Source organism: Macaca thibetana, chromosome 9 (genome assembly GCF_024542745.1).
Source record: "Macaca thibetana thibetana isolate TM-01 chromosome 9, ASM2454274v1, whole genome shotgun sequence".
In the NCBI taxonomy this organism is placed as follows: Eukaryota; Metazoa; Chordata; class Mammalia; order Primates; family Cercopithecidae; genus Macaca; species Macaca thibetana.
The window spans coordinates 768,467-791,138 of NC_065586.1; the positions used below are offsets into that span (position 1 = coordinate 768,467).

The 22,672-nt window shown below is 47.1% G+C and overlaps 3 protein-coding genes across 4 annotated transcripts in view; 1 reads left to right on the top strand and 2 right to left on the bottom strand.

The window, feature by feature from the left end:
• The window catches only part of GTPBP4 (GTP binding protein 4), a 29,977-nt gene extending 15,610 nt beyond the window's left edge, over window positions 1-14,367 (top strand). Inside the window, exons 9-17 of one of the 2 annotated variants that reach the window (XM_050805464.1) lie at window positions 1,748-1,837; window positions 3,204-3,314; window positions 5,795-5,872; window positions 6,309-6,360; window positions 7,360-7,460; window positions 8,728-8,925; window positions 11,029-11,094; window positions 12,278-12,421; window positions 13,753-14,367. In XM_050805464.1, coding sequence (XP_050661421.1) covers window positions 1,748-1,837; window positions 3,204-3,314; window positions 5,795-5,872; window positions 6,309-6,360; window positions 7,360-7,460; window positions 8,728-8,925; window positions 11,029-11,094; window positions 12,278-12,421; window positions 13,753-13,905 — 993 coding nt within the window. In that variant the 3' untranslated portion in view covers window positions 13,906-14,367. The remainder of the gene's footprint in view (window positions 1-1,747; window positions 1,838-3,203; window positions 3,315-5,794; window positions 5,873-6,308; window positions 6,361-7,359; window positions 7,461-8,727; window positions 8,926-11,028; window positions 11,095-12,277; window positions 12,422-13,752) is intronic. The other variant, XM_050805465.1, reaches the window with a different exon arrangement.
• The window catches only part of DIP2C (disco interacting protein 2 homolog C), an 840,898-nt gene that overhangs the window by 510,483 nt on the left and 307,743 nt on the right, over window positions 1-22,672 (bottom strand). The gene's annotated exons all lie outside the window — the stretch shown is intronic.
• On the bottom strand, window positions 14,911-18,511 carry IDI2 (isopentenyl-diphosphate delta isomerase 2). Its single transcript, XM_050804729.1, is given in 4 exon segments — window positions 14,911-14,994; window positions 16,136-16,257; window positions 16,260-16,446; window positions 17,077-18,511. Coding segments are annotated over 4 exon segments (540 nt in total). The 5' UTR covers window positions 17,224-18,511.

The window sequence follows — 22,672 nt, forward strand, 5'->3', positions numbered from 1 at the left end:
TGGGAAGCAGGGTAGAGCTGCACTTCAGAAACCTGAGCCAGTAGGGAGGGCTTAGTGTCAGCTTGAGGGGATGAGGCACTGTGTAGTGGTAACTCTGGACCCTGGGATGGTGGGGCCCGGCAGTATCCCAGACCCTGTGATGCTGAGCGAGGTGGCAGCAAGGACCCCAGAATGGACCAGTCCAGCTGTCATTTGGGCTCTGGAGGACAGGCAGGAGGACAGCAGTGACTCTGTTTCCTGGAAAGAGTGGTGACTCTGCAGCTCCAGGGAGCAGGTGCTGGAGCTGTTTGCCTGGTGGGGCAGGTGCCTCAGCTCAGCCCCTGCCCTGTTTCCCTGGGACGTGGAGTACAATGTCAGCTCCTCCCCATGGTGCATGGCTGATCAGCTTGGGCCTGAGGGTTGTGACTGTTCTGGGTGGCCCAGGCACTGTTTCCTTGGGATACAAGGTATCTCTTCAGTGTAGGTGCTGGGATATGTGACCATTCTGGGCATTTCCCAGGAGGCAGCGCACTGCTTCAGCTCAGGCAGCAGGGAGACAAGGGTGCCCGGAGAGGCCACAGTGCTATTTACCAGGAGGCAGGGTACCGTTGGGTGCTGGGGCAAGGGCCAGGAGAGGGGCTCCACCTCCACCAAGCCCTGCTGGGAAGGGGCTCCGCCTCCACCAAGCCCTGCTGGGAAGGGTGTAGCAGCTGCTCGCAGCTGGCTTGGGGATGTTGGGCCACCAGGTTTGGGTAGTTTGGAGGCAGTTTAGCCTCAGGGATGAAGGGGAGCTGTGACCACTTTCCCCCGAGCAAGACGTACTGCAGCTGTAGTTCCAGTCCCAAGATGACGGAGTATAGCCACCCCATGGGCCCAACAGACGGGGCCCAGTGTCAGCTCCTTCTGTGTGGGAGCTCAGCTGCGAGGACGCCAGGGGACTCTAGTGGTGAGGGCTGTGGGTGTCCAGAGTGGTGGTGGGAGCTGCTGCCATCCTCTTGCTTACCCCTCGCTGTAGGGAGAACCTCCTCCTGGGACCCATTGCATCCCAGCTGTGGGGGGATTGCTGGCAGCCCAGCGTTTTTTTTGTTTGGTTGGTTGGTTTGTTTGTTTTAAGATGGAGTCTCACTCTGTCGCCCAGGCTGGAGTGCAGTGGCTCGATCTCGGCTCACTGCAAGCTCTGCCTCTGGGGTTCACGCCATTCTCCTGCCTCAACCTCCCGAGTAGCTGGGACTACAGGCGCCCACCACCACGCCTGGCTAATTTTTTATATTTTTAGTAGAGACGGGATTTCACCATGTTAGCCAGGACGGTGTCTATCTCCTGACCTCATGATCCGCCTGCCTTGGCCTCCCAAAGGCTGGGATTACAGGCTTGAGCCACCGTGCCTGGCCCCCAGTGTTTTCTTTGGGCTGTATTTCATCGTTTTTCTACTCACCAGGGTGTGCCTGTCACTCCTGTGATGCCCTCTGGAGCTCCCCCTCAGTTATTAACACGTAATTGTTCGTTACTCTGATTGCCTTTGTTGTAGGGGACAGTTGTGAAGGGCTACGAGTCAGCCATCTTGTTGATGTCATTTGTATTTTCTTGATCATAGAAGAATATGAAGAAAATAACTGTTTTTAGGATATGTCTGTTTTTTAAGACTTTGAAACAGCCACAGATGTTGAACAGTTCACATTTGCAACCTCCATTTGCAGAACTGTACAGTTTGTTCCATAGGGAACTGGAAATAAATAATACATCTCTCATTTTTTCTTTGTATTCCCAGAAAATATTTACAGATTTGCAGACTGAAGGATTCCCTGTAATAGAGACCAGCACCCTGACTGAGGAAGGTGTTATTAAAGTTAAAACAGAGGTCAGTGCTGCCTTAAGTCAGGTATCAGTCTTTTTACTATCTCTTGTTTGATTCAAGTCAGTCATGGGGAGAAAATAGTTTTCTTTCTAGACATTATTACATGTGGAGCCCTCGCAGTAGCGAGGCGGGTGGCGTGCGAGAGCGAGGCGTGAAGACAGACCCCTCTAAGACCCACTTTCCCTGCGCCCGGTGGACAGTGGGGTTTGAGGGGATGCTTTGCTGTTGTCACCCCAAACAACTTTACCCTAAAGCAGCTGTTGTCTCTGGCCTTCTAATATTTCAGTAGCAAGTACAGTGAAAATTATTTTTATGGAACCTGTTCAGACGTAGAAGGGAGAAAAGTCTGAAAAGCAGAACAGCTTTTGCAGGAGGCAGTCCGCTGCTGGATTTCACGTGCTGTCCTAATTACTTTCTACTTCATGTTGTTTTTATCTCAAAGAAAAGGACACTCCTGGCCGGGTGCGGTGGCTCGTGCCTGTAATCCCAGCACTTTGGGAGGCCGAGGCGGGCGGATCACCCGAGGTCGGGAGTTCGAGACCAGCCTGGCCAGCGTGGTGAAACCCCGTCTCTCCTAAAAATACAAAATTAGCCGGGCATGGTGGCGCATGCCTGTAATCTCAGCTACTCGGGAGGCTGAGGCAGGAGAACAGCTTGAACCCGGGAGGCAGAGGTTGCGGTGAGCCGAGATCGCACCACTGCACTCCAGCCTGGGCAACAAGAGCGAGACTCTGTCTCAAAAAAAAAGAAGGTGCCGGGCGCGGTGGCTCACGCCTGTAATCCCAGCACTTTGGGAGGCCGAGGCGGGCGGATCACAAGGTCAGGAGATCGAGACCACGGTGAAACCCCGTCTCTACTAAAAATACAAAAAAAAAAAAATTAGCCGGGCGCGGTTGTGGGCGCCTGTAGTCCCAGCTACTCGGGAGGCTGAGGCAGGAGAATGGCGTGAACCCGGGAGGCGGAGCTTGCAGTGAGCCAAGATCGCGCCACTGCACTCCAGCCTGGGCGACAGAGCGAGACTCTGTCTCAAAAAAAAAAAAAAAAGAAGGTGCTCCTGATGCCGTGGTTGCACCCAGGGATTTGTTGCTCGGGTTAGAGTCCTGAGGGGCAACATTGCCTCCAGTTTGTGAAGGGCAGTTGGAGGGCGCGCCTGTGCACGGGGTCACTGTGGTGGGAGTGAGGCCCAGGCACTGAAGATGCATCTTCCCTCAGGGCCGCTTCCGCCTGGGCCTCAGAGGGTGTGGCCCCTACATGTTAGTTACCTTGAGGGAAAAGTCTCAGTGGCTCTGATCTGTGGCTTCTCTTGGAATCTGCAGCCGGAGGCTGCTGGAGGATGTGTTTGTGACTGCCTTCTTTTTTACATTATTAGGCTTGCGACAGGCTTTTGGCTCATCGAGTGGAAACCAAAATGAAGGGAAATAAAGTGAATGAGGTGCTGAATAGACTGCACCTGGCTGTCCCAACCAGGAGGGACGATAAGGTAAGGCGGCTCCTGGGACTGCCGTGGGCTCTGCGCTGTCAGCAGGTGCCGTCCATGTGCCTTTTCCAGAAGCCTCAGATCCAGCTTCACACACTCGCAGGTGGATATCGTGGGTGGGCCTCAGTTTCACCTCCTTGTGTACAGTGAAGGATCAAGAAGGTGAAGAAAGTGCAAAGCGCCACATGGCGCCCGTTTCTCACTGCATGACACGGTCGTCGTTTATCCTTCCAGAAATGTGTCTGATATAGAAGATTAATTTCACTGCATGACATGGCCGCCGTTTATCCTTTCAGAAATGTGTCTGACATAGAAGATTAATTTTTAAAAAGTTCTTTAAACACAGATGGAAATCTGTTTCATTCTTTAATTTTTCATTTTTTTGGCCGGGGAGGTGGCTCACGCCTGTAATCCCAGCACTTTGGGAGGCCAAGGTGGGAGGATCACTGAAGCCCAGGAGTTCGAGACCAGCCTGGGCAACGTAATGGGACCTTGTCTCTATAAAAAAGTAAAATAAAATAAATTTTCATTGTTTTGTCCATTGTGGATGGGCACACGTCATTATGCTGTGTCTTCATGTTTTACTGCAAATGTGTCCACACTTCACAGTGTGGTGTGGACAGCATTCCTGTCCCACAGACGCCTTCCTGGTGTGTGCTCCACTGACACCGGAGGCTGTGTCCTTCCCTCTGTTTGTGTCCTTGACGTGGTCGGGCGTTCACTCTGTCAGTCTTGTGGTGTAAAGATGGTTTTATTGTTGTGTGTTTCTGTAATGATGGGTGCGGTTGAACTTGTCTGTCTGCTTATTGGCCTTTTCAGAGTTCTTTAGGCTGTTTATGTTTTTCTCACTGATTGGTTGTTTTTATATTACAAAGGTTGGATTCTTGTTAGATACACTGTAAATTTTTTTTTCTCTTTTTGTCACTTGCCTTTTTAACCTCAAATATGCTGTACATTTTTAAACTAGTAAAATATATTAATATTTTATTTCTGGCTCTTTGGGTTTGCATTGTACATAGAAAGGCTTACCGTTCGTTCCAAAGTCATTTTAAAAGTATATTTTCTTGCTGGGTGCAGTGGCTTACGTCTGTAATCCCAGCACTCTGGGAGGCCGAGGCAGGTGGATCACCTGAGGTCAAGAGTTCGAGACCAGCCTGGCCATCATGGTGAAACCCCATCTCTGCTAAAAATACAAAAATTAGTCAGGCATGCACCTGTAATTCTAGCTACTCAGGAGGCTGAGGCGGGAGAATTGCTTGAACCCGGGAGGCGGAGGTTGCAGTGAGCCGAGATCACTCCATTGCACTCCAGCCTGGGAGACGAGTGAAACTCTGTCTAAAAAAAAAAAAAAAAAAAAAAAAAAAAATTTATCTTTTATCCTTGCATTAAAAATTAGCTTTTTGGCCGGGCGCGGTGGCTCAAGCCTGTAATCCCAGCACTTTGGGAGGCCGAGACGGGCGGATCACAAGGTCAGGAGATCGAGACCATCCTGGCTAACACGGCGAAACCCCGTCTCTACTAAAAACACAAAAAATTAGCCGGGCGAGGTGGCGGCGCCTGTGGTCCCAGCTACTCGGGAGGCTGAGGCAGGAGAATGGCGTGAACCCGGGAGGCGGAGCTTGCAGTGAGCTGAGATCTGGCCACTGCACTCCAGCCTGGGCAACAGAGCGAGACTCCGTCTCAAAAAAAAAAAAAAAAAAAAAAAAAAAAATTAGCTTTTTTAGATAGTCTTCACCATGTCTTGAGTTGGTTCTGTTGTGAGGGTGGAGGTTGCACTCCGTTCCAAGTGGTCGGCATTTCTGACCTGAGTATTGGAAATTTTGTCTTTCCCTTGAATTCTTATATGCACTTGAGTTTATGTCTAAATTTCTTTCATTTGTTGATCCAGTGTTATTTCTTACCACTTTCTTCTTCCGTAATTTTTCACGATAATCATGATTTCTGTTTTTCCTGGATAAACTTTGGAATCACTGTGTGGAGTCCTCCTGGTCTCTGCGCAAAGTGACCCCGAAACCCTGTCCTTGCCCCTAAAATAATCTGTTGGTTTTTTTTTTTTTTTTTTTTTTTTTTTTTTGAGACGGAGTCTCGCTCTGTCGCCCAGGCTGGAGTGCAGTGGCGCGATCTCGGCTCACTGCAAGCTCCGCCTCCCGGGTTCACGCCATTCTCCTGCCTCAGCCTCCCGAGTAGCTGGGACTACAGGCGCCCACAACCGCGCCCAGCTAATTTTTTGTATTTTTAGTAGAGATGGGGTTTCACCGTGGTCTCGATCTCCTGACCTTGTGATCCGCCCGCCTCGGCCTCCCAAAGTGCTGGGATTACAGGCGTGAGCCACCGCGCCCGGCCTTAATCTGTTGGTTTTAACTGGTCTGGGTATGGTTTTCCGTACCCCTTACACATAGGGAATTTGTTTCTACCTTTTCGGGTTTGTAAGTTTCTCATTCAGCAGGCATTTCACATAAATACTTTTTGTGGTGTCTTCTCAGGAGAGGCCTCCTTTCATCCCTGACGGAGTGGTGGCTCGCAGGAAGAGGATGGAAATTGAGGAGCCCAAGAAGAAGAGGGTATGCGGCCGGAGCTCTTGCCCGGTGTTCTCATTGGGGGAGGCAGGCTGTGTGTGCATGTCGCGGGGGCCTGGGGCATCGAACAGGAGGCGCGGGTGCCCAGGCACCAGCCCCATCAGGCTGCGGACACAGCAGTGAGTCCCCCTGCAGAAGCCCCTCTCATGGAGCTCTTTGGCTTGAGGGAAGATGGCCATGAATACAATGCATGAGTAGGATGGACAGTCCACAGACGGCCAGAAACAGCCTTCCTACCAGAACCCAAAGGCGGGCCCCACAGGCACTGAAATAAGAAACAGCCTTCCTACCAGAAATGGAAGGGGAACCACACTGATACTGAGGGGATTGGAGAAAAGATTGTTTCGAGTGACAAGGGGCAGAGCATTTCTGGATCTGAACGGCAAAAGGAAGCTGATGATAATTTCTCTTTCCATTGCAGGAACGAGATCTTGAGCTGGAAATGGGAGATGATTATATTTTGGATCTTCAGAGTAAGGGCCAGAGTGGGATCATTATTATAAAATGCCAGTTGAACGTGAAGTATTTCAGAAAAGGGGGGAAAGACTTTAATGAGTAAAAGCGTTTCAGCCTATTTGTCAGTTTCAAGATTAAAAGTTGCATCCTGAGGGCCAGGTGTGGTGGCTCACGCCTGCAATCACAACACTGGATTGCTTGTGCCCAGGAGTTTGAGACCAGCCTAGGCAACATGGCAGAACCCTGTCTCTACAAAAAATACAAAGATTAGCTGAGTGTGGTGACATGTGCCTGTAGTCCCAGCTACACGGGAGGCTGAGATGAGAGGATCACTTGACCCTGAGAGGTCGAGGCTGTAGTGAGCAGAAATTGCACCACTGCCCTCCAGCCTGGATGACAGAGCGAGAGACTGTCTCAAAAAAAAAGTTGCATACTGATAGCACTCAGTGGGAGTTCTTCTGTTGTTTCCTGTTGTTTTGGGACGGTGGGGTGACTTTTGCAGCTTTCTCCGTGTGTGGGTGTTGAGTGAGGGTGATGTGGGAGTTGTTTCCTGTTGTTTTGGGATGGTGGGGTGACTTTTGCAGCTTTCTCCGTGTGTGGGTGTTGAGTGAGGGTGATGTGGGAGTTGTTTCCTGTTGTTTTGGGGCGGTGGGGTGGTTTTTGTAGCTTTCTCTGCGTGTGGGTGTTGAGTGAGGGTGATGTGGGAGTTGTTTCCTGTTGTTTTGGGATGGTGGGGTGACTTTTGCAGCTTTCTCCGTGTGTGGGTGTTGAGTGAGGGTGATGTGGGAGTTGTTTCCTGTTGTTTTGGGGCGGTGGGGTGGTTTTTGTAGCTTTCTCTGCGTGTGGGTGTTGAGTGAGGCTGATGCTGTTGGTGCTGCTGCACGTGGAATTGCATGTCGTGCTCTCTTCTGCGGTGGAGTTGCTGACTTGCCGTCAGTCACAACTCATTTTGCGCACGTAGTACTTGAAGATATTAAAAACTGCTGTAAATGTAACCACCGTTTTTTTAACTTTAGAGTATTGGGATTTAATGAATTCGTCTGAAAAACATGATAAGATACCAGAAATCTGGGAAGGCCATAATATAGCTGATTATATTGATCCAGCCATCATGAAGGTTCGTGTCACTTTTTAAATTGTGGATTGTTTTCCTTTTTGTCATAATATTACTGCTGGAAGATAGCAGCACAGCTTCTGGGCCTGTCCCCTCGATCCTGACTCTGCCCCCTGCACCTCTTCCCCACCCCGAGACTCTGGCAGGGATGGGATGGGCTCTGCTCTGCTGGGCCCTATTCCTTGGGAGCTCTCCTCTGTCACATCTTTTTCCTGCCTCAATCCCCTCCCTACATGCTTTTTCTTAGCATATAAATGTCCACAAGTTTTACTCATCCTTTTAAAAAACGAAAACATACTTAAACTGTGTCCTCCATTAGTTGTTATCCTGCCTTCTCAGTTGAGCTGTGTGAAACATGCTTTATATAATACTTGCCCTCTGCATGTCCCACGTTTCCACTCCTTGGTTCCCACAGGCCCTCCATAATTGAATTTGCATTTTCAGTCTCATGGTCTCTGTGCTTCCTGTGCCTCCATAGCAGACTCTGGGATAGCAGATTCTGGGGGCAGCATCTCAATTTCATTGATGCTGGAGGAGTGGCCTCAGGGCATCTGCTCTCGCCACTGCTGGGGCCCCCGTCCAGCCCATGCCTTCACTGTCCCTGCAGTGGCCGCCTGCCTTCCCAGCCTCTTCCCCTCTGCAGTCCGCGCTGCTGGGCATGAGAAGCCTTGAGACTCCCCTCCTCTGACACAGCTGTGCCTGTGCCATCCGCTTCCACGAGGCCTGGCCCCCCAGCCTCACCCTCTGCACTCCTGGCCAGAGTCTCACGCAGGCACGTCTGCCTGTTGGGCTCCTGACTGGGTTGCTTCATTAGGGTGTGATAAACAAGCATGTATTTTAGTTTTCATTTTTGTCTTATTTGTATCCAGTGATGTTGTATTTGGGGTGACATTAGAACGGATACATGGGATGTGGCACAAATTCAGTTTCTCAGGACTGAGTTCCTTTTGTGTGTCTGCTGGGAGCATTGGAAGTGAAGGAGGCAGTCTCTGCACATTTTTAGCCTTGGAATTTACTTGTTTTACAAAAGGGAAACGGTGCACAGCGGTTCCTGACTTGCTGGCAGCTGGCGTTCACGTGGTCTCCATTTTCTTCACAGAACCCTCCCTGTGAGGTAAATGGCACGTAGGCAGGGCCCAGGTGGGACCGGACCAGGGCAATCGCTCTTTCGAGGCAGGGAAACATAGCTCATATATACACACTGCCACACTCACTGACTTAGGGGTTTTCTCACTGTTAATTTTGTTTAATTACAACTCTATTTTTAAAGAAATTGGAAGAATTAGAAAAAGAAGAAGAGCTGAGAACAGCTGCTGGAGAGTATGACAGTGAATCTGAGAGTGAAGATGAGGAGATGCTGGAAATCCGACAGCTGGCAAATCAGATTAGAGAGAAAAAGAAGTTGAAAATTCTGGAGTCCAAAGAAAAGAATACACAGGGACCCAGGATGCCGCGAACTGCTAAGAAGGCAAGTTTGTGTCTTTCCAAAGAGGTGTGATCTCGTTTTTGCAGATTGGATTCCTGTGTGATCATTGCTGAATAACAACTTTCCACCCATTCATGGCCATAAGATTGCACATTCTTGTTTTATTGGTTTATGGATTTGCAAGATTGCTCACGTCCTGATCTTTCATATTCTTTACTGTGTCCTTTCTTGGTGATTTTCAGCTTCGAGTTTGGCACTATTCTAGATCCAGTCTTTTTGCAGTTGTACAGATTAAAACTGTAACTTAAGATTCACAGACATTTAAGGCTATCAGTTAACATTTTCCTGTCCTTTTCTCTCTCTCTCTTTTTTGCAGGGGTGGAGATGGAGTCTTGCTCTGTTGCCCAGGCTGGAGGGCAATGGCACAATCTCTCCTCACTGCAGCCTCCACCTCCCAGGTTCAAGCAATTCTCCTGCCTCAACCTTCTGAGTAGCTGGGATTACAGGCACCTGCCACTACGCCCGGCTGACTTTTGTATTTTTAGTAGAGATGAGTTTCACCATGTTGGCCAGGCTGGTCTCGAACTCCTGACCTCAAGTGATCTGCCTGCCTTGGCCTCCCAAAGTGCTGAGATTACAGGCATGAGCCACCACGCCCGGCTGGTTTTCTTGTTGTTTAATTTCTTTTTTTTTTTTTTTTTTGAGACGGAGTCTCGCTCTGCCGCCCAGGCTGGAGTGCAGTGGCCCGATCTCAGCTCACTGCAAGCTCCGCCTCCCGGGTTCACGCCATTCTCCTGCCTCAGCCTCCCGAGTAGCTGGGACTACAGACGCCCGCCACCACGCCCGGCTAGTTTTTTGTATTTTTTAGTAGAGACAGGGTTTCGCCGTGTTAGCCAGGATGGTCTCGATCTCCTGACCTCGTGATCCGCCCGTCTCGGCCTCCCAAAGTGCTGGGATTACAGGCTTGAGCCACCGCGCCCGGCCTTGTTGTTTAATTTCTGCATTAAATCTGGACTCTTTAGCAATTTACAGAAACCTGTTTAATTTCTGCATTAAATCTGGACTCTTTAGCAATTTACAGAAACCTACAAAAGGCAATTTATTGGCTCTGTGGCAGGGTGGGATGGGGGGAAAAGAAAGCCCACATGCAGGGCGGTTAACATGTCACCAGAGAAGTCACTTGACATTCAGGATGCCTCTCAATGGGTCTTCCTGTTTGAACACACAGTTTTCATATGGTGGCAAGTGACTGGTTATGGCGGACTTGGACATTTTTTTACTTTTCTGGGAGGGGCTCAGCCATCTCTGGGAGGAGAGAGGTTGGCGCACTGCCTTTGCCTTAGGCCGCCTCGCTAACCTCAGCTTTAGTGTCTCACCTCCGATGGAGACGGTCACTCTCCCCCGTGTGGTGGAGAAGAGCGGACAGACATAGAGGACACTCTCCCGCCGTGTGGTGGAGAAGAGCGGACAGACGTAGAGGACACTCTCCCGCCGTGTGGTGGAGAAGAGCGGACAGACATAGAGGACACTCTCCCCCGTGTGGTGGTGAAGAGTGGACAGACGTAGAGGACACTCCCCGCCGTGTGGTGGAGAAGAGCGGACAGACGTAGAGGACACTCTCCCCGCCGTGTGGTGGTGAAGAGCGGACAGACGTAGAGGACACTCCCCGCCGTGTGGTGGAGAAGAGCGGACAGACGTAGAGGACACTCTCCCGCCGTGTGGTGGAGAAGAGCGGACAGACGTAGAGGACACTCCCCGCCGTGTGGTGGTGAAGAGCGGACAGACGTAGAGGACACTCTCCCCCGTGTGGTGGTGAAGAAGAGTGGACAGACGTAGAGGACACTCCCCCCCGTGTGGTGGTGAAGAGTGGACAGACGTAGAGGACACTCTCCCCGCTGTGGTGGTGAAGAGCAGACAGACGTAGAGGATACCTGATGCTTCCCATGGCAATTGCTCCGTAAATGTTAGTTTCCGTGGGATTTAATTGAGCTTTCCAAAAACATGAAAGCAAGGCCCAGTAAAAATTGCAACTTCTAAAATAAGTATAATTGTTGCAAAATATATATACATATATATTGTCTTTAAGTTTTTTTCAGCATTTCATCAAACTAATTTAAAGCAAATATTTCTTTTTTTCCTTTTCAGGTTCAGAGGACAGTTTTGGAGAAGGAGATGCGCAGTCTTGGTGTTGACATGGACGATAAAGACGACGTGAGTGTGGGGGCGGTTCATGTGTTTATGTGGCTGGATACACCTTTTTAATAAAGAAAACCGGCCGGATGCGGTGGCTCATGCCTGTAATCCAGGCACTTTGGGAGGCCAAGGCGCGCTGGAAGATCATGAGGTCAGGGGTTCGAGACCAGCCTAGTCAACATGGTGAAACCTAGTCTGTACTGAAAAAAAGTACAAAAAATTAGCCGGGCGTGGTGGTGCATGCTGGTAATCCCAGCTACTCAGGAGGCTGAGGCAGGAGAATTGCTTGAACCCGGAAAGCAGAGGTTTCAGTGAGCTGAGATCACGCCACTCTACTCCAGGCTGGGTGACAGAGTGAGACTCCATCTCAGAAAAAGAGAAAAGAAAAGAAGGAAGGAAAAAGGGAAGGAAAGGAAGAAAACAAACCAGGGTTTTGGAAAGCCGTGGGAAATGACAGCAAAAGAAATGAGAGCTTCCAGTTTTCGTCTTTTGAGATTTTCTGGCCCTGGGGCTGGGTTGAGGATTCCCTGACCCTGGGTCTGGGCTGAAGTGGTGGGTTGAGGCTGCACTCCAGCCTGGGCGACAGAGCAAGACTATCTCAAAAAAAAAATAAAAAGCTTCACAGCCCGCAGGAGGCAGCTCTCTGCGTATCCAGGGTGTGTCCACAGCAGCACCAGGCCGCGCGGTGACGTGCCCAGGGTGTGGCTGCAGACCCCGTCCTCTAGATGTGCAGTCTGCAGTTTCTGTCTGATGGTGTCTGATGGTTGTCCCTTTGTGTTCGTATCAGTAACCCCCAAAACGGGACGATGAGGGACAGAGCATTATTTATGTCTGAAATACAAATTGTGATGCTATACTCTAATAATCACTTTTAAATGAGAGTTCTAAGTTTCTGTAAGTGGAGTTAAAATCAGCTTTCTTACATAAAGCAGCTTCTGTTAAGCAAATAAGAATATTTGACCAACAATTAATGTGAAATTGTTACTAATGTGAACTTGAGATGGTGTCACTAATATGAAAATACGTATTTTCAAGATCTTTAGCCCATGTGGTAATGGTTCAAACACTCTTCTCCTCCCCTCTTGCTGGAGTGACCTCATGCCTGTTGCTGAGCCCGGGAGCGGGGCCGGGGTCCTGAGCGCTGAGCCCGGGAGCGGGGCCGGGGTCCTGAGAGCTCAGCGTTGCTTTCCCTGCTTTGCAGGCCCACTACGCAGTCCAGGCAAGAAGATCCCGGAGCGTCACTAGGAAAAGAAAGCGGGAAGACTCCGCTCCCCCGTCCTCTATGGCCCGGAGTCGGAGCTGCTCTCGAACTCCACGTGACGTTTCTGGTCTTAGGGATGTCAAGGTCAGTCTCTGTGTTGTGTAATGTGATAAAATGACAGCCTCTGTTGTTTATTGCACAGGGTTCAGGGCAAACACCAGCAGTTGCCATTTGCAGGAGCTATGGCAGGGGTTGTGTGCACTGCCTGCCCTTGTTTTGTGGCATCCTTTAGAGGAGAGCATGGGCCAGGGTACAAGTGGACGCCCCTGGACAGCTGCCCCGGATGGACCCCTCCGTGGCACTTTCCTTTTGCGGAGGGTGGCCAGAGCATGGTCTGACAGCACCGGCAGTCTGGGCTCAGGCCCCGCTGTCTGAAGAGGGCCAGGAAGTGGCCACTGCTGAGCACCAGGAGACCTCAAGTCCCAGGAAGCCCCCCGTGGGAGGAACAGCCAGAGGGAACTCCTGGGTCGATTGGCAGGTGATCCTGCTCATCCTTAGGTTGCAAAATTGTTCCCCCCAGGTGGAGAGCTTGAGTCACATTTAGTTCATTTGTAATGTCTTTTGGCAAAGACACTTTAGATGTACAGTCTCTCTTGGTGAAATGTCCTTTTATTAAACACAACAACTTTTAGTTTCAACATTGTGGCAATGGAGATGCAGGAGAAAGTCTGTGTGTAAACTGCAGTCTCCTTCATAGAAGCCTGAGCTTCACTCCTCTGTGCCGTTGCCATCTTGAAACCTGGCTGTTAATATTGGCATTACCACTTGTCAGTCAGACCTGAGCAAAACAGGTTCACGGGCCTGAGTCCTTAGGTTGTATAAGAGGGAGTTAAAACAGATGTGTTCTGACCTTCTAGGTCTAAAATGTAGCTAGTCCTGGGTGTAAAGCTTGTCCTAGGTATGATTTTCATCCAGTCTTTATGCAAAAATATTCATTGAGTTCCTGCAGATACCGTGCTGGGCTTAAGAGAAAAGAGATGTAGGCCGGGCGCGGTGGCTCAAGCCTGTAATCCCAGCACTTTGGGAGGCCGAGACGGGCGGATCACAAGGTCAGGAGATCGAGACCATCCTGGCTAACATGGTGAAACCCCGTCTCTACTAAAAATACAAAAAAACTAGCTGGGCGAGGTGGCGGGCGCCTGTAGTCCCAGCTACTCGGGAGGCTGAGGCAGGAGAATGGCGTAAACCCGGGAGGCGGAGCTTGCAGTGAGCTGAGATCCGGCCACTGCACTCCAGCCTGGGCGACAGAGCGAGACTCCGTTTCAAAAAAAAAAAAAAAAAAAAAGAGATGTTACAGGGTCTCTTCACTGAACAGACTGGAGCCATTAAAACGGATTGTTACCCAGTAGTTCAAATTCAGAATGGTAAATTGGTTTTAAGCCATGAACATACTTCATCTTTTCTCCTCCTTTTAGATGGTGAAGAAAGCCAAGACTCTGATGAAGAATGCCCAGAAGAAGATGAACCGGCTGGGGAAGAAAGGGGAGGCAGACAGACACGTGTTCGATACGAAGCCTAAGCACTTGCTCTCTGGGAAGAGGAAAGCTGGCAAAAAGGACAGGAGATAGTATCCGTTTGATTGTGGCTTGGCTAGACTGTTGCTCTTTATTTCCTGGCTTGGCACAGTGTGGTTTCATGAAATTGGAGTTCAGTATAAACTGAAAAAGACAAAATAAGTAAAGCACTTGTTGCTTTGCCGAAAACTATGGTTAACCCTATATAGATGTGGGAAATTTTTGTCACTGCATAATATTACAAATATTTTGAGTAGACAATATTTCTACATTTAATAGAGTATCAGTTGCTTCAGATTTTCAGAACTGGTAAGATTTACTGGTGTAACTGGGTTGTTCTTGATGGAGAAAAACCTTATTTTCTTTTGTAAGAGTTTGGGAGCAAACATGTTTATGAATGTGTCGGAATCCGTGCTTAAAATACCCTCCTAAATTATTTTCTACTCTTATTGTACAGTGTCTCATTGTAATCTGTCTTCAATTATTTTATCCAAAATAAACTTCCAGAAGAAAGTAGTTTTAGGCCGGGCGCGGTGGCTCAAGCCTGTAATCCCAGCACTTTGGGAGGCCGAGATGGGCAGATCACGAGGTCAGGAGATCGAGACCATCCTGGCTAACCCGGTGAAACCCTGTCTCTACTAAAAAAATACAAAAAACTAGCCGGGCGAGATGGCGGGCGCCTGTAGTCCCAGCTACTCGGGAGGCTGAGGCAGGAGAATGGCGTAAACCCGGGAGGCGGAGCTTGCAGTGAGCTGAGATCCGGCCACTGCACTCCGGCCTGGGCCACAGAGCGAGACTCCGTCTCAAAAAAAAAAAAAAGAAAGTAGTTTTGATTTACTTAGCCATGTTTTGGTTCAGTTATAGTCACTATTGATTTGACCAAATAAAAAAGCAAAAAACATATGACATTTCTATTTTGTTTTAAAGCAAAAATACTTTTGGGGGAGTAAAGTGTCGCTGGAGGCATTAGGCAATTAAATATGGGCATTCTCCTATTTCTGTGGCCTGTCCCTGAAGTATATATGTTCAGTAAAACACAGAAACACCCCCAATACCATCTCAGAAGCACCTGCCGGGGAGCGTTGGGATGAAGAGCTGTGGGGTCGGAGGGACTCGCCCAGGGGTCCGTGTGCTCCTGGCGCCCTGAGGACACACAGGGATCCGAGAGCCACCACAGATCAGTTATCAAGTCGCAATCAACATTATAGCTGAGGAAAGGATTTTAGTTGGTCACACTTTTGGATTACATGTGGCAATTTTCAAAATTTACCAGGTCTGGGCCAGGCACAGTGGCTCAGTCCTGTAGTCCCAGCACTTTGGGAGGCCAAGGTGGGCAGATCATGAGGTCAGGAGTTGGAGAGCAGCCTGGCCAACTTGGTGAAACACCATCTCTACTAAAAATTGAAATATTAGCCGTACGTGGTGATGGGCGTCTGTAATCCCAGCTGCTCGGAAGGCTAAGGCAGGAGAATCACTTGAGCCCAGGAGGCGGAGGTTGCAGTGAGCCGAGATCGTGCCATTGCACTCCTGCCTATGTGACAGAACAAGACTCTGTGTCAAAAAAAAAAATTTACCAGGTCTGGTTTTTGAAATTCTTTCTCCGTATTAAACACCAAAACCTAATATGTAGTTACTTTGTGTTCAACAACAACAGTATGTTTTAAAGCAAGTATGTCTTTATTTGTAAGCATGTTACTGAAATGTAATCAAACGAACAGAAGTGGATAAACGTCGAGTCACTTGGCTGAGACCATACACATCTTCTGTACTGCTCGTATTAGGAATGTAATATCTGTAAGTCTAAATTCATTTGAAAGGTGAACTTAAATGCACATCGCCAAGGCTTAAGATGCAAAATTGAATGTGTCTTTTTTAAAAAATGCAACCTTGTGTTGCACTTGGAAATAAGTGATTTAGAAAGAAACAGATGGAGCAGAGACCCCTCCTGACCTTGGAGGCTCGGATAAAGCTGTGGGGAGGCAGCCTCACGGTCCAGCCATGCTAGTCCGCCTGCGTCAGAACTCTCAAGCTCTCCCCAAGACTTTCGGGATCAGCCGCTGTTCATCGACCAAGTGCTTATAAAATGGAAACTGGGACAAGGGAAATGTTAAATTTCCTCCGTGCCACCAGGCAGATGAGAAATATAGAAATAAAGGAAAGGGAAAATGAAGACATGACAAAGTTGATGAAAAGGAAACGAGTGATTTATAGCTGGTGGGCAATCACATGCCCCTTTCGCCCTGTGTTGGGTGTGGTGTTGCCTCGATGGTGTGTCTGCCTGCACTGAGAGCATTCCACACGGCTGACTAAACTGGGTCACATCATCCAGGTGAGGCCACCACCGGTACAGAAACTTCTCGGCAATGGTTCTTAGCCAGGGGGTGACTTTGACTTCGCCCCTGGCCCCCTCTCCAGGAGTTCCCGCAGCTCCTCCTGGGACAGGTAGAGGATGCTTTTCTTTTCACTGGGATCTAGGTTCATGGTGACATTTTTCCTCACAAGCAGAAGGTAACAAATGTCATGCTGTCCCCAAATTCTGTCTGATTTTGCCTTGTGGTGATAGATTGTCATGAACACAATGTCCTCTGGAGAAATCTGACAGAAATTGGTGCAGTGTTAACAACACACATGTAAAACAGAATTTACAGAAAAATAGAGAAAATAAACACGTTTTCCTCAAAGAAAATGAACACTTTCTTTTGGTAATTGATAACTTCCAAAACCTCAATTTTAGCTAAGTAAATTTTTGTGGACTCAAGTCTGAATGATAAACTGGCTTTGGTTTCTTGGTTCCAGTAAACCTGTCTCTGTAAAGAACTAACCCTGTCACACACACATCCTCAACAGAAAATCCCATAGAAACCGGCCAGCACTGTCAGGAGAACATCCGTCCTCTCTTAAAGATGTTCTTGAATGGATGAATTTAACACATATGCCCACAGGATCCTGGACATTCTTTCTAGTGGACACTTCAATTTCCTCTTTGGTGTGTGGCCAACAGATTCCTGCATAGTCTCAACCCTGCCTGGGACACACAAAGACTCACACTGCCCCATCTACAGCTACATTCACGTTCCCATCCACAGCCCATTCACAGCCCCATCCTTCATCCTCACGGTGCTTCATGAGGCCAGCAGCACAGATCCAGCCTGGACTTTGTTCAGCTTCTGCCCACTGCCAACCTGGACTCCCGTGGACACAGCTGTGACTGGGTGCTGTGTGTACCTGCTCCCCAGGAATTCCCAGCTCTGCTTGCAGATGCCTCTGGGCCGCCGGCCTCACTCCGATGGCATCGTTTTCTTCCAGTTCTGCTGGGTTGTATAATGGGTGGCTACAACGGGAGTTGGTAAAATACCCTGGAAAAAAATGCATGGGAATATCCCTCTTTATTCCTGAAAAGTGAATGTATTAAATACAAATGCAGACGCTTCAGGTAAAACCATCATCTGTCATCAGCAGATGACGGCCTGGCAGGGGAGGAGTGGGTTTGTCACAGGCTCTCAGAGCAGCATCCGCCTCCAGCCTCCACGGCCGTGGGCTTGGTGAGGGTCTTCCACATGACCCCCTGGCAGGGCTGGCCCTGACTGCTCCTGCGGCCCTTCCTGCAGATGTGCACACACATGTCCCGTGCCACTATCCCAGTATGTCTTGGGAGAGGGACTGGTTCCCACTCCGTTTTGTACCCACAGAGGACCTGAGATGCCATGGGATGGCAGGAGGAGGTGGTGGGGCTGCGGGGTGGGTGGCTGCAGTAGCTGGGCTGAGGAAGCTGGGCTGCACTTGGAAGGTGGTGATGAGTGAGCATGGTTTCATAGGAAGACTCTGCTGGAATACCTTTGACCAAGTTTTCTTACTGAAAGATTCTACCTAATTTACTCAAGTAACAGCAATGGTGCTATGACGGGAGGTCACACTCTCCTCAGTAAATCTCTGCTCCCTGTCGTTCCTCAGACCCTCAGTGCTTCCTTGGGTCACTCTGCAGGAGTTTGTCTAAAGCCGAATCCACTCTTCCAAGTACAAGAGCTGGCACTCCCACCTGCCCCTATGTATCCTGGAGGCAGCTAACACATGAAAGGAAATCTTAGCTCCAGGGGCTTTATTTGCAAACTGTTGACTCTGTGCTACAGTTGAGCCTCTTAACTTTGCAGCTCCTGAATTTTTCTGCAACAAACTGCCTTCAGTTCCATCAAGGAGCCAGTGGGTACAATTTGACCAGCAAACATGGTGGTGGATTTCAGAAAGGGCAAGATCAACCCACTGCGGATCCGAGGAAGAACTAAGGGAGGACAAAACCTCCTCAGACACAGCTGGCCATGCTTAGCCCTTCGCTTTAATGGGTCAGGCAAGGTCTGGTTTTGAAAATTTGAGGACAGCATAGGCCAAGACACTTTAAATGACCACAATTGACATAAATGCTGTTCCCCTCTAAAAAGAAATTTTTAAAGTTGTAATTTTAAGAAGTACAAGATAATTAAAACTCTAAGACCTGTAAGATAACAATTTTTATTATTACCTAGTTAATTTTATGCTAAATGCTATTTATTTTAATCCCCCTAAATCCTTAGGTTGATAAATTCCTCTGCATTTAAGTAACGGCATTGCAAAGAAACAACAAAACAAAAAAACCCAGAAACTCATATAGTTTCTTAATTTTTTTTTTTTTTTTGAGATGCTGTCTCACTCTGTCGCCTAGGTGGGAGTGCAGCGGCGCAATCTCGGCTCACTGCAACCGCCGCCTCCCAGGTTCAAGCAATTCTCCTGCCTCAGCCTCCTGAGTAGCTGGGACTGCAGGCGCCCGCCAGCACACCCAGCTAGTTTTTTATGTATTTTTAGTAGAGACGGGGTTTCACTGTGTTAGCCAGGATGGTCTCGATCTCCTGACCTCGTGATCCGCCGGCCTCGGCCTCCCAAAGTGCTGGGATTACAGGCGTGAGCCACCGCGCCCCACCTAACATTAGCATTTTAATGTATGATTAAGGTGACATTTAAAATAGCTAGAAAAAGATAAATTATTTGAGAATCGATGATATAAGTGGTTAGTTTTTAGAAAGAAAGTTACATCATTTTCTCTAATGTCATATTAGAGACATCTATGTGAATTTAAGATTTAATTTTTAAAAATGAAAGCATAAAAGTACTAGAAATATATATGGATGAATAATTACATGATATTCCGTAAAGAAAAATCTTTACAGGCAAGACACCAAGTCGGAACTCTAAACACACAAAAAATTGTAGATTTAAATACCTTAAAATAATCCTTCTGTATGTCAGCAAAGCCTTGATAAAAGAAAAATAAAAATTATAAAATGTTTTATATTGATAAAATATTACAGATAAAGACAATACCCTTAAGATAAAAGTTCTAATTTTATAATTAAAACCATGTAATTATTTATATAAGATCATCAATGTACAACTCAAAAATGAGGCAGACTGTTGTGTAAAGATGTCACCATTTGATATTTAAATCCACTCAAGATGGATTTGACTTGTATCTGTTTGATTGTTGTTATGAAAGATGTTGGTGTACATGGGCTAGAGTTTCTTCAGTTTTAATTTAAATTTGGCTGGGCATGGTGGCTCACTCCTGTCATCTCAGCATTTTGGGAGGCTGATGTGGGCAGATTACTTGAGGTCAGGAGTTCCAGACCAGCCTGGCCAACACGGTGAAATCCTGTCTCTACTAAAAATACACAAAAAAATTTAGCTGGGCATGGTGGTGGGTGCCCGTAATCCCAGCTACTTGGGAGGCTGAGGCAGGAGAAGCACTTGAATCTGGGGGGGGCTGAGGTTGCAGTGAGCCGGGATCATGCCACTGCACTCCAGCCTGGGTGACAGAGTGAGACTCCATCTCAAAAATAATAATAATCATCATAATAATCATAATGTAAATATGTAATTGACCTTTGCCTTATTTAACTGGTTTTCAACAACATGCACTCCCTCTTGCTCAATTTCTTGGCTTATCCAACATCAATTCCAGGAAAGAACAATAGGCTTTGATTGTTCTTTCCGGGTAAGGAGGCTGGGATGCCTTAGCCTTACTTCATCCACCTTGAGGTAGGGACAGTTCTTCCCTCAAGCATATTTTTATTTAGAAATTGTTCCATTTGTATCATGGCTTCTATTTCCACAGACCTGTATCCTATCACTCTGTTACCTTTTAATCCTGTGCAGGGTTTGCCTAGAGGGATGAAGGATTTCTCAATAGCTCCATTTCTTTTTTGCCCCTTTTCTGAGGCTCCAGAGGCAAAAATTTTACATTTAAAAAACTTTGAAAATATAATGCTTTGCACTGTTTCATTATCTATTTATCTATTTATTTATTTATTTATTTTGAGACGGAGTATCACTCTGTAACCCAGGTTGGAGTGCAGTGACACAATCTTGGCTCACTGCAACCTCCGCCTCCTGGGTCCCAGTTTAAGCAATTCTCCTGCCTCAGCCTCTGCAAGTAGCTGGGATTACAGGCATGTGCCACCATGCCCAGCTAATTTTTGTAATTTTAGTAAAGACGGGGTTTCACCATCTCGGCCAGGCTGGTCTTCAACTCCTGACCTCATGATCCGCCCACCTCGGCCTCCCACAGTGCTGGGATTACAGATGTGAGCCACTGTGCCCTTCAACGGCACATTTTTAATTCACTTACAGTATGTATCATCCCAGATTTTAAAAAGAAAAAATAAAGGTGGCAAATGGAAGAGAAAAAAAAAGATTGTGACTGAAATTACTGAATAAATTCTTAGAATAACTGAAAATCGATAAATAAATGCAAGACCTTGGAAACCAATGTGTTTGGAAGAGCTAAAAATACTGTATAATTTCTTGCCTATCATATTCCAAACATTATCTACCAACTAAAACTCTGGGCCAAATAGTTTTGCAATTAGGTTCTGTTAAAATATCAAAAAAATGTTTGCCATATCTGTCAGCTCTCTTAGGGAATATGAGGACTGCATGATGGATGCATGACTCAGTTGACTTTGGCACAGATAATACAGAACAAAAATAACACAAAAGCAGTGATGGGTAATATTCTATAAAAAGATTAATGTGTTTTGTTCTTTTGTCTTTCCATAAGTTCACCCTTATACATGTAATTTTTAGTTATGTAGAAAACCAAAAGGCTATGCCTGAAATGTTTTCCCTAGAAATCAGTTCTAAGAATTAGGCACAAATGGTCTGTTTGAAACTTGTTTCTTTTGCAGTCAGAAAAGAAAGAATGGGAAAATGATATTCTTTTAAAGATCTAAAAAATAATAAATAAGTCTATGAACTAGGCTTTGAGGAAGAAACTAATATACAATACTGTACCTATTATAATCCAACAGCTCTAATAATAATAATGATAATGAGACAGCCAGACACACTTGTGCTTCCTTTGTGCCAGTTTCTATTTTAAGAGTTCAATGTATACTAATTCATTTGGTCCTCACAACAACCTTTTGAGATAAGCACTACTTTATTCTTACAGTATCAATAAGGAAAGAAGCACAGAGAGGTAAATTACCTGTGCGAGGTCATGTGGCTGCAGATGCAGTTGAGCCCCCAGAATCTGTGCAATTTAACATGTTGCAATTGTCACTACCAAATTAAGCACTGAAAGTTTTAGAGGCAAATGTTATCCAAATTTCAAGGAAGGAATTGTCATGCTCTGTAAAATGTTCTAGGGAATAAAAAACAGGGAAACCCTTCGCTAGGTTGATCTGGGCAGCAGATTCTGATACATAACACACAGAAAACATTGTAAAGGAAAGGAAGAAAGACATTTTGATTAGGCTATATGTGGAGAATTTTCTTAAGAGAGGTTGTGACAACTTTAAGAATGATAGTTGATGACCTATAATGCTACAGGTAGGAGGTTAAGAATAAACTCTGGGAATAGATGATTACATTTAATTAAGGCAAATTAGAAGCAACAGAAAAGGCTCTAGATATCAGTGAAATATAGAGAAAGACATGGAGGCCAAGACTGGGAAAAGCAAGTAAAAAGAAATGGAAGTGGAAAGAATTAAAAAGGAGTAGGCCAAGTACTATAGGTATGAGAGGGTAAAACAAATCCAGCATGTGCTAAGGGGTATCCTTGAAAAAGAGAGCCATAATAATAAAGAAAAATGTCCCAGACATAGAAGATGACTTAAATCCACAGATGGAAAGGGCTTGCCATGTTCCAGAAATACCGACACATTGATGTTGACACTGGGGTAACCTTCTCAGATCTCTGAGAAAACTGCTGCATGCAGAAGAGAACACCCACTCCCAACACCATCACTCCATCTTCTAGGCATTGTACAACCCTAATCCTCTGCTTTCCACCTAGAATGATGGATGATCCATGTACTTATCAAAAGTCACTTCTTGGGCCAGGTGTGGTGGCTCATGCCTGTAATCCCAGCACTCTGGGAGGCTGAGGCAGGTGGATCACCTGAGATAAAGAGTTTGAGATGAGCCTGGCTGACATACTGAAACCCCATCTTTACTAAAAATAGAAAAAATTAGCCAGGCATGGGGGTGCATGCCTGTAATCCCAGCTGCTCGGGAGGCTGAGGCAGGACAATTGTTTGAACCTAGGAGGCAGAGCTTGCCGTGAGCCAAGATCACGCCATTGCACTCCAGACTGGGTGACTGTCTTAAAAACAAAACAAAACTCACTTCTTGTGAGGAAGATTCACCCACAGTCACCTCAAAGACATCGTCCAACAATTTCCCTTTTTCTTCTCTATCAAATTTTCTCTCTCTCTGATGGAATTTTCCTACCAGCCTGCATGTGGCTATGATTTCATTTTATTTAAGTAACAGCTAGTTTTTGTGGCCCTCA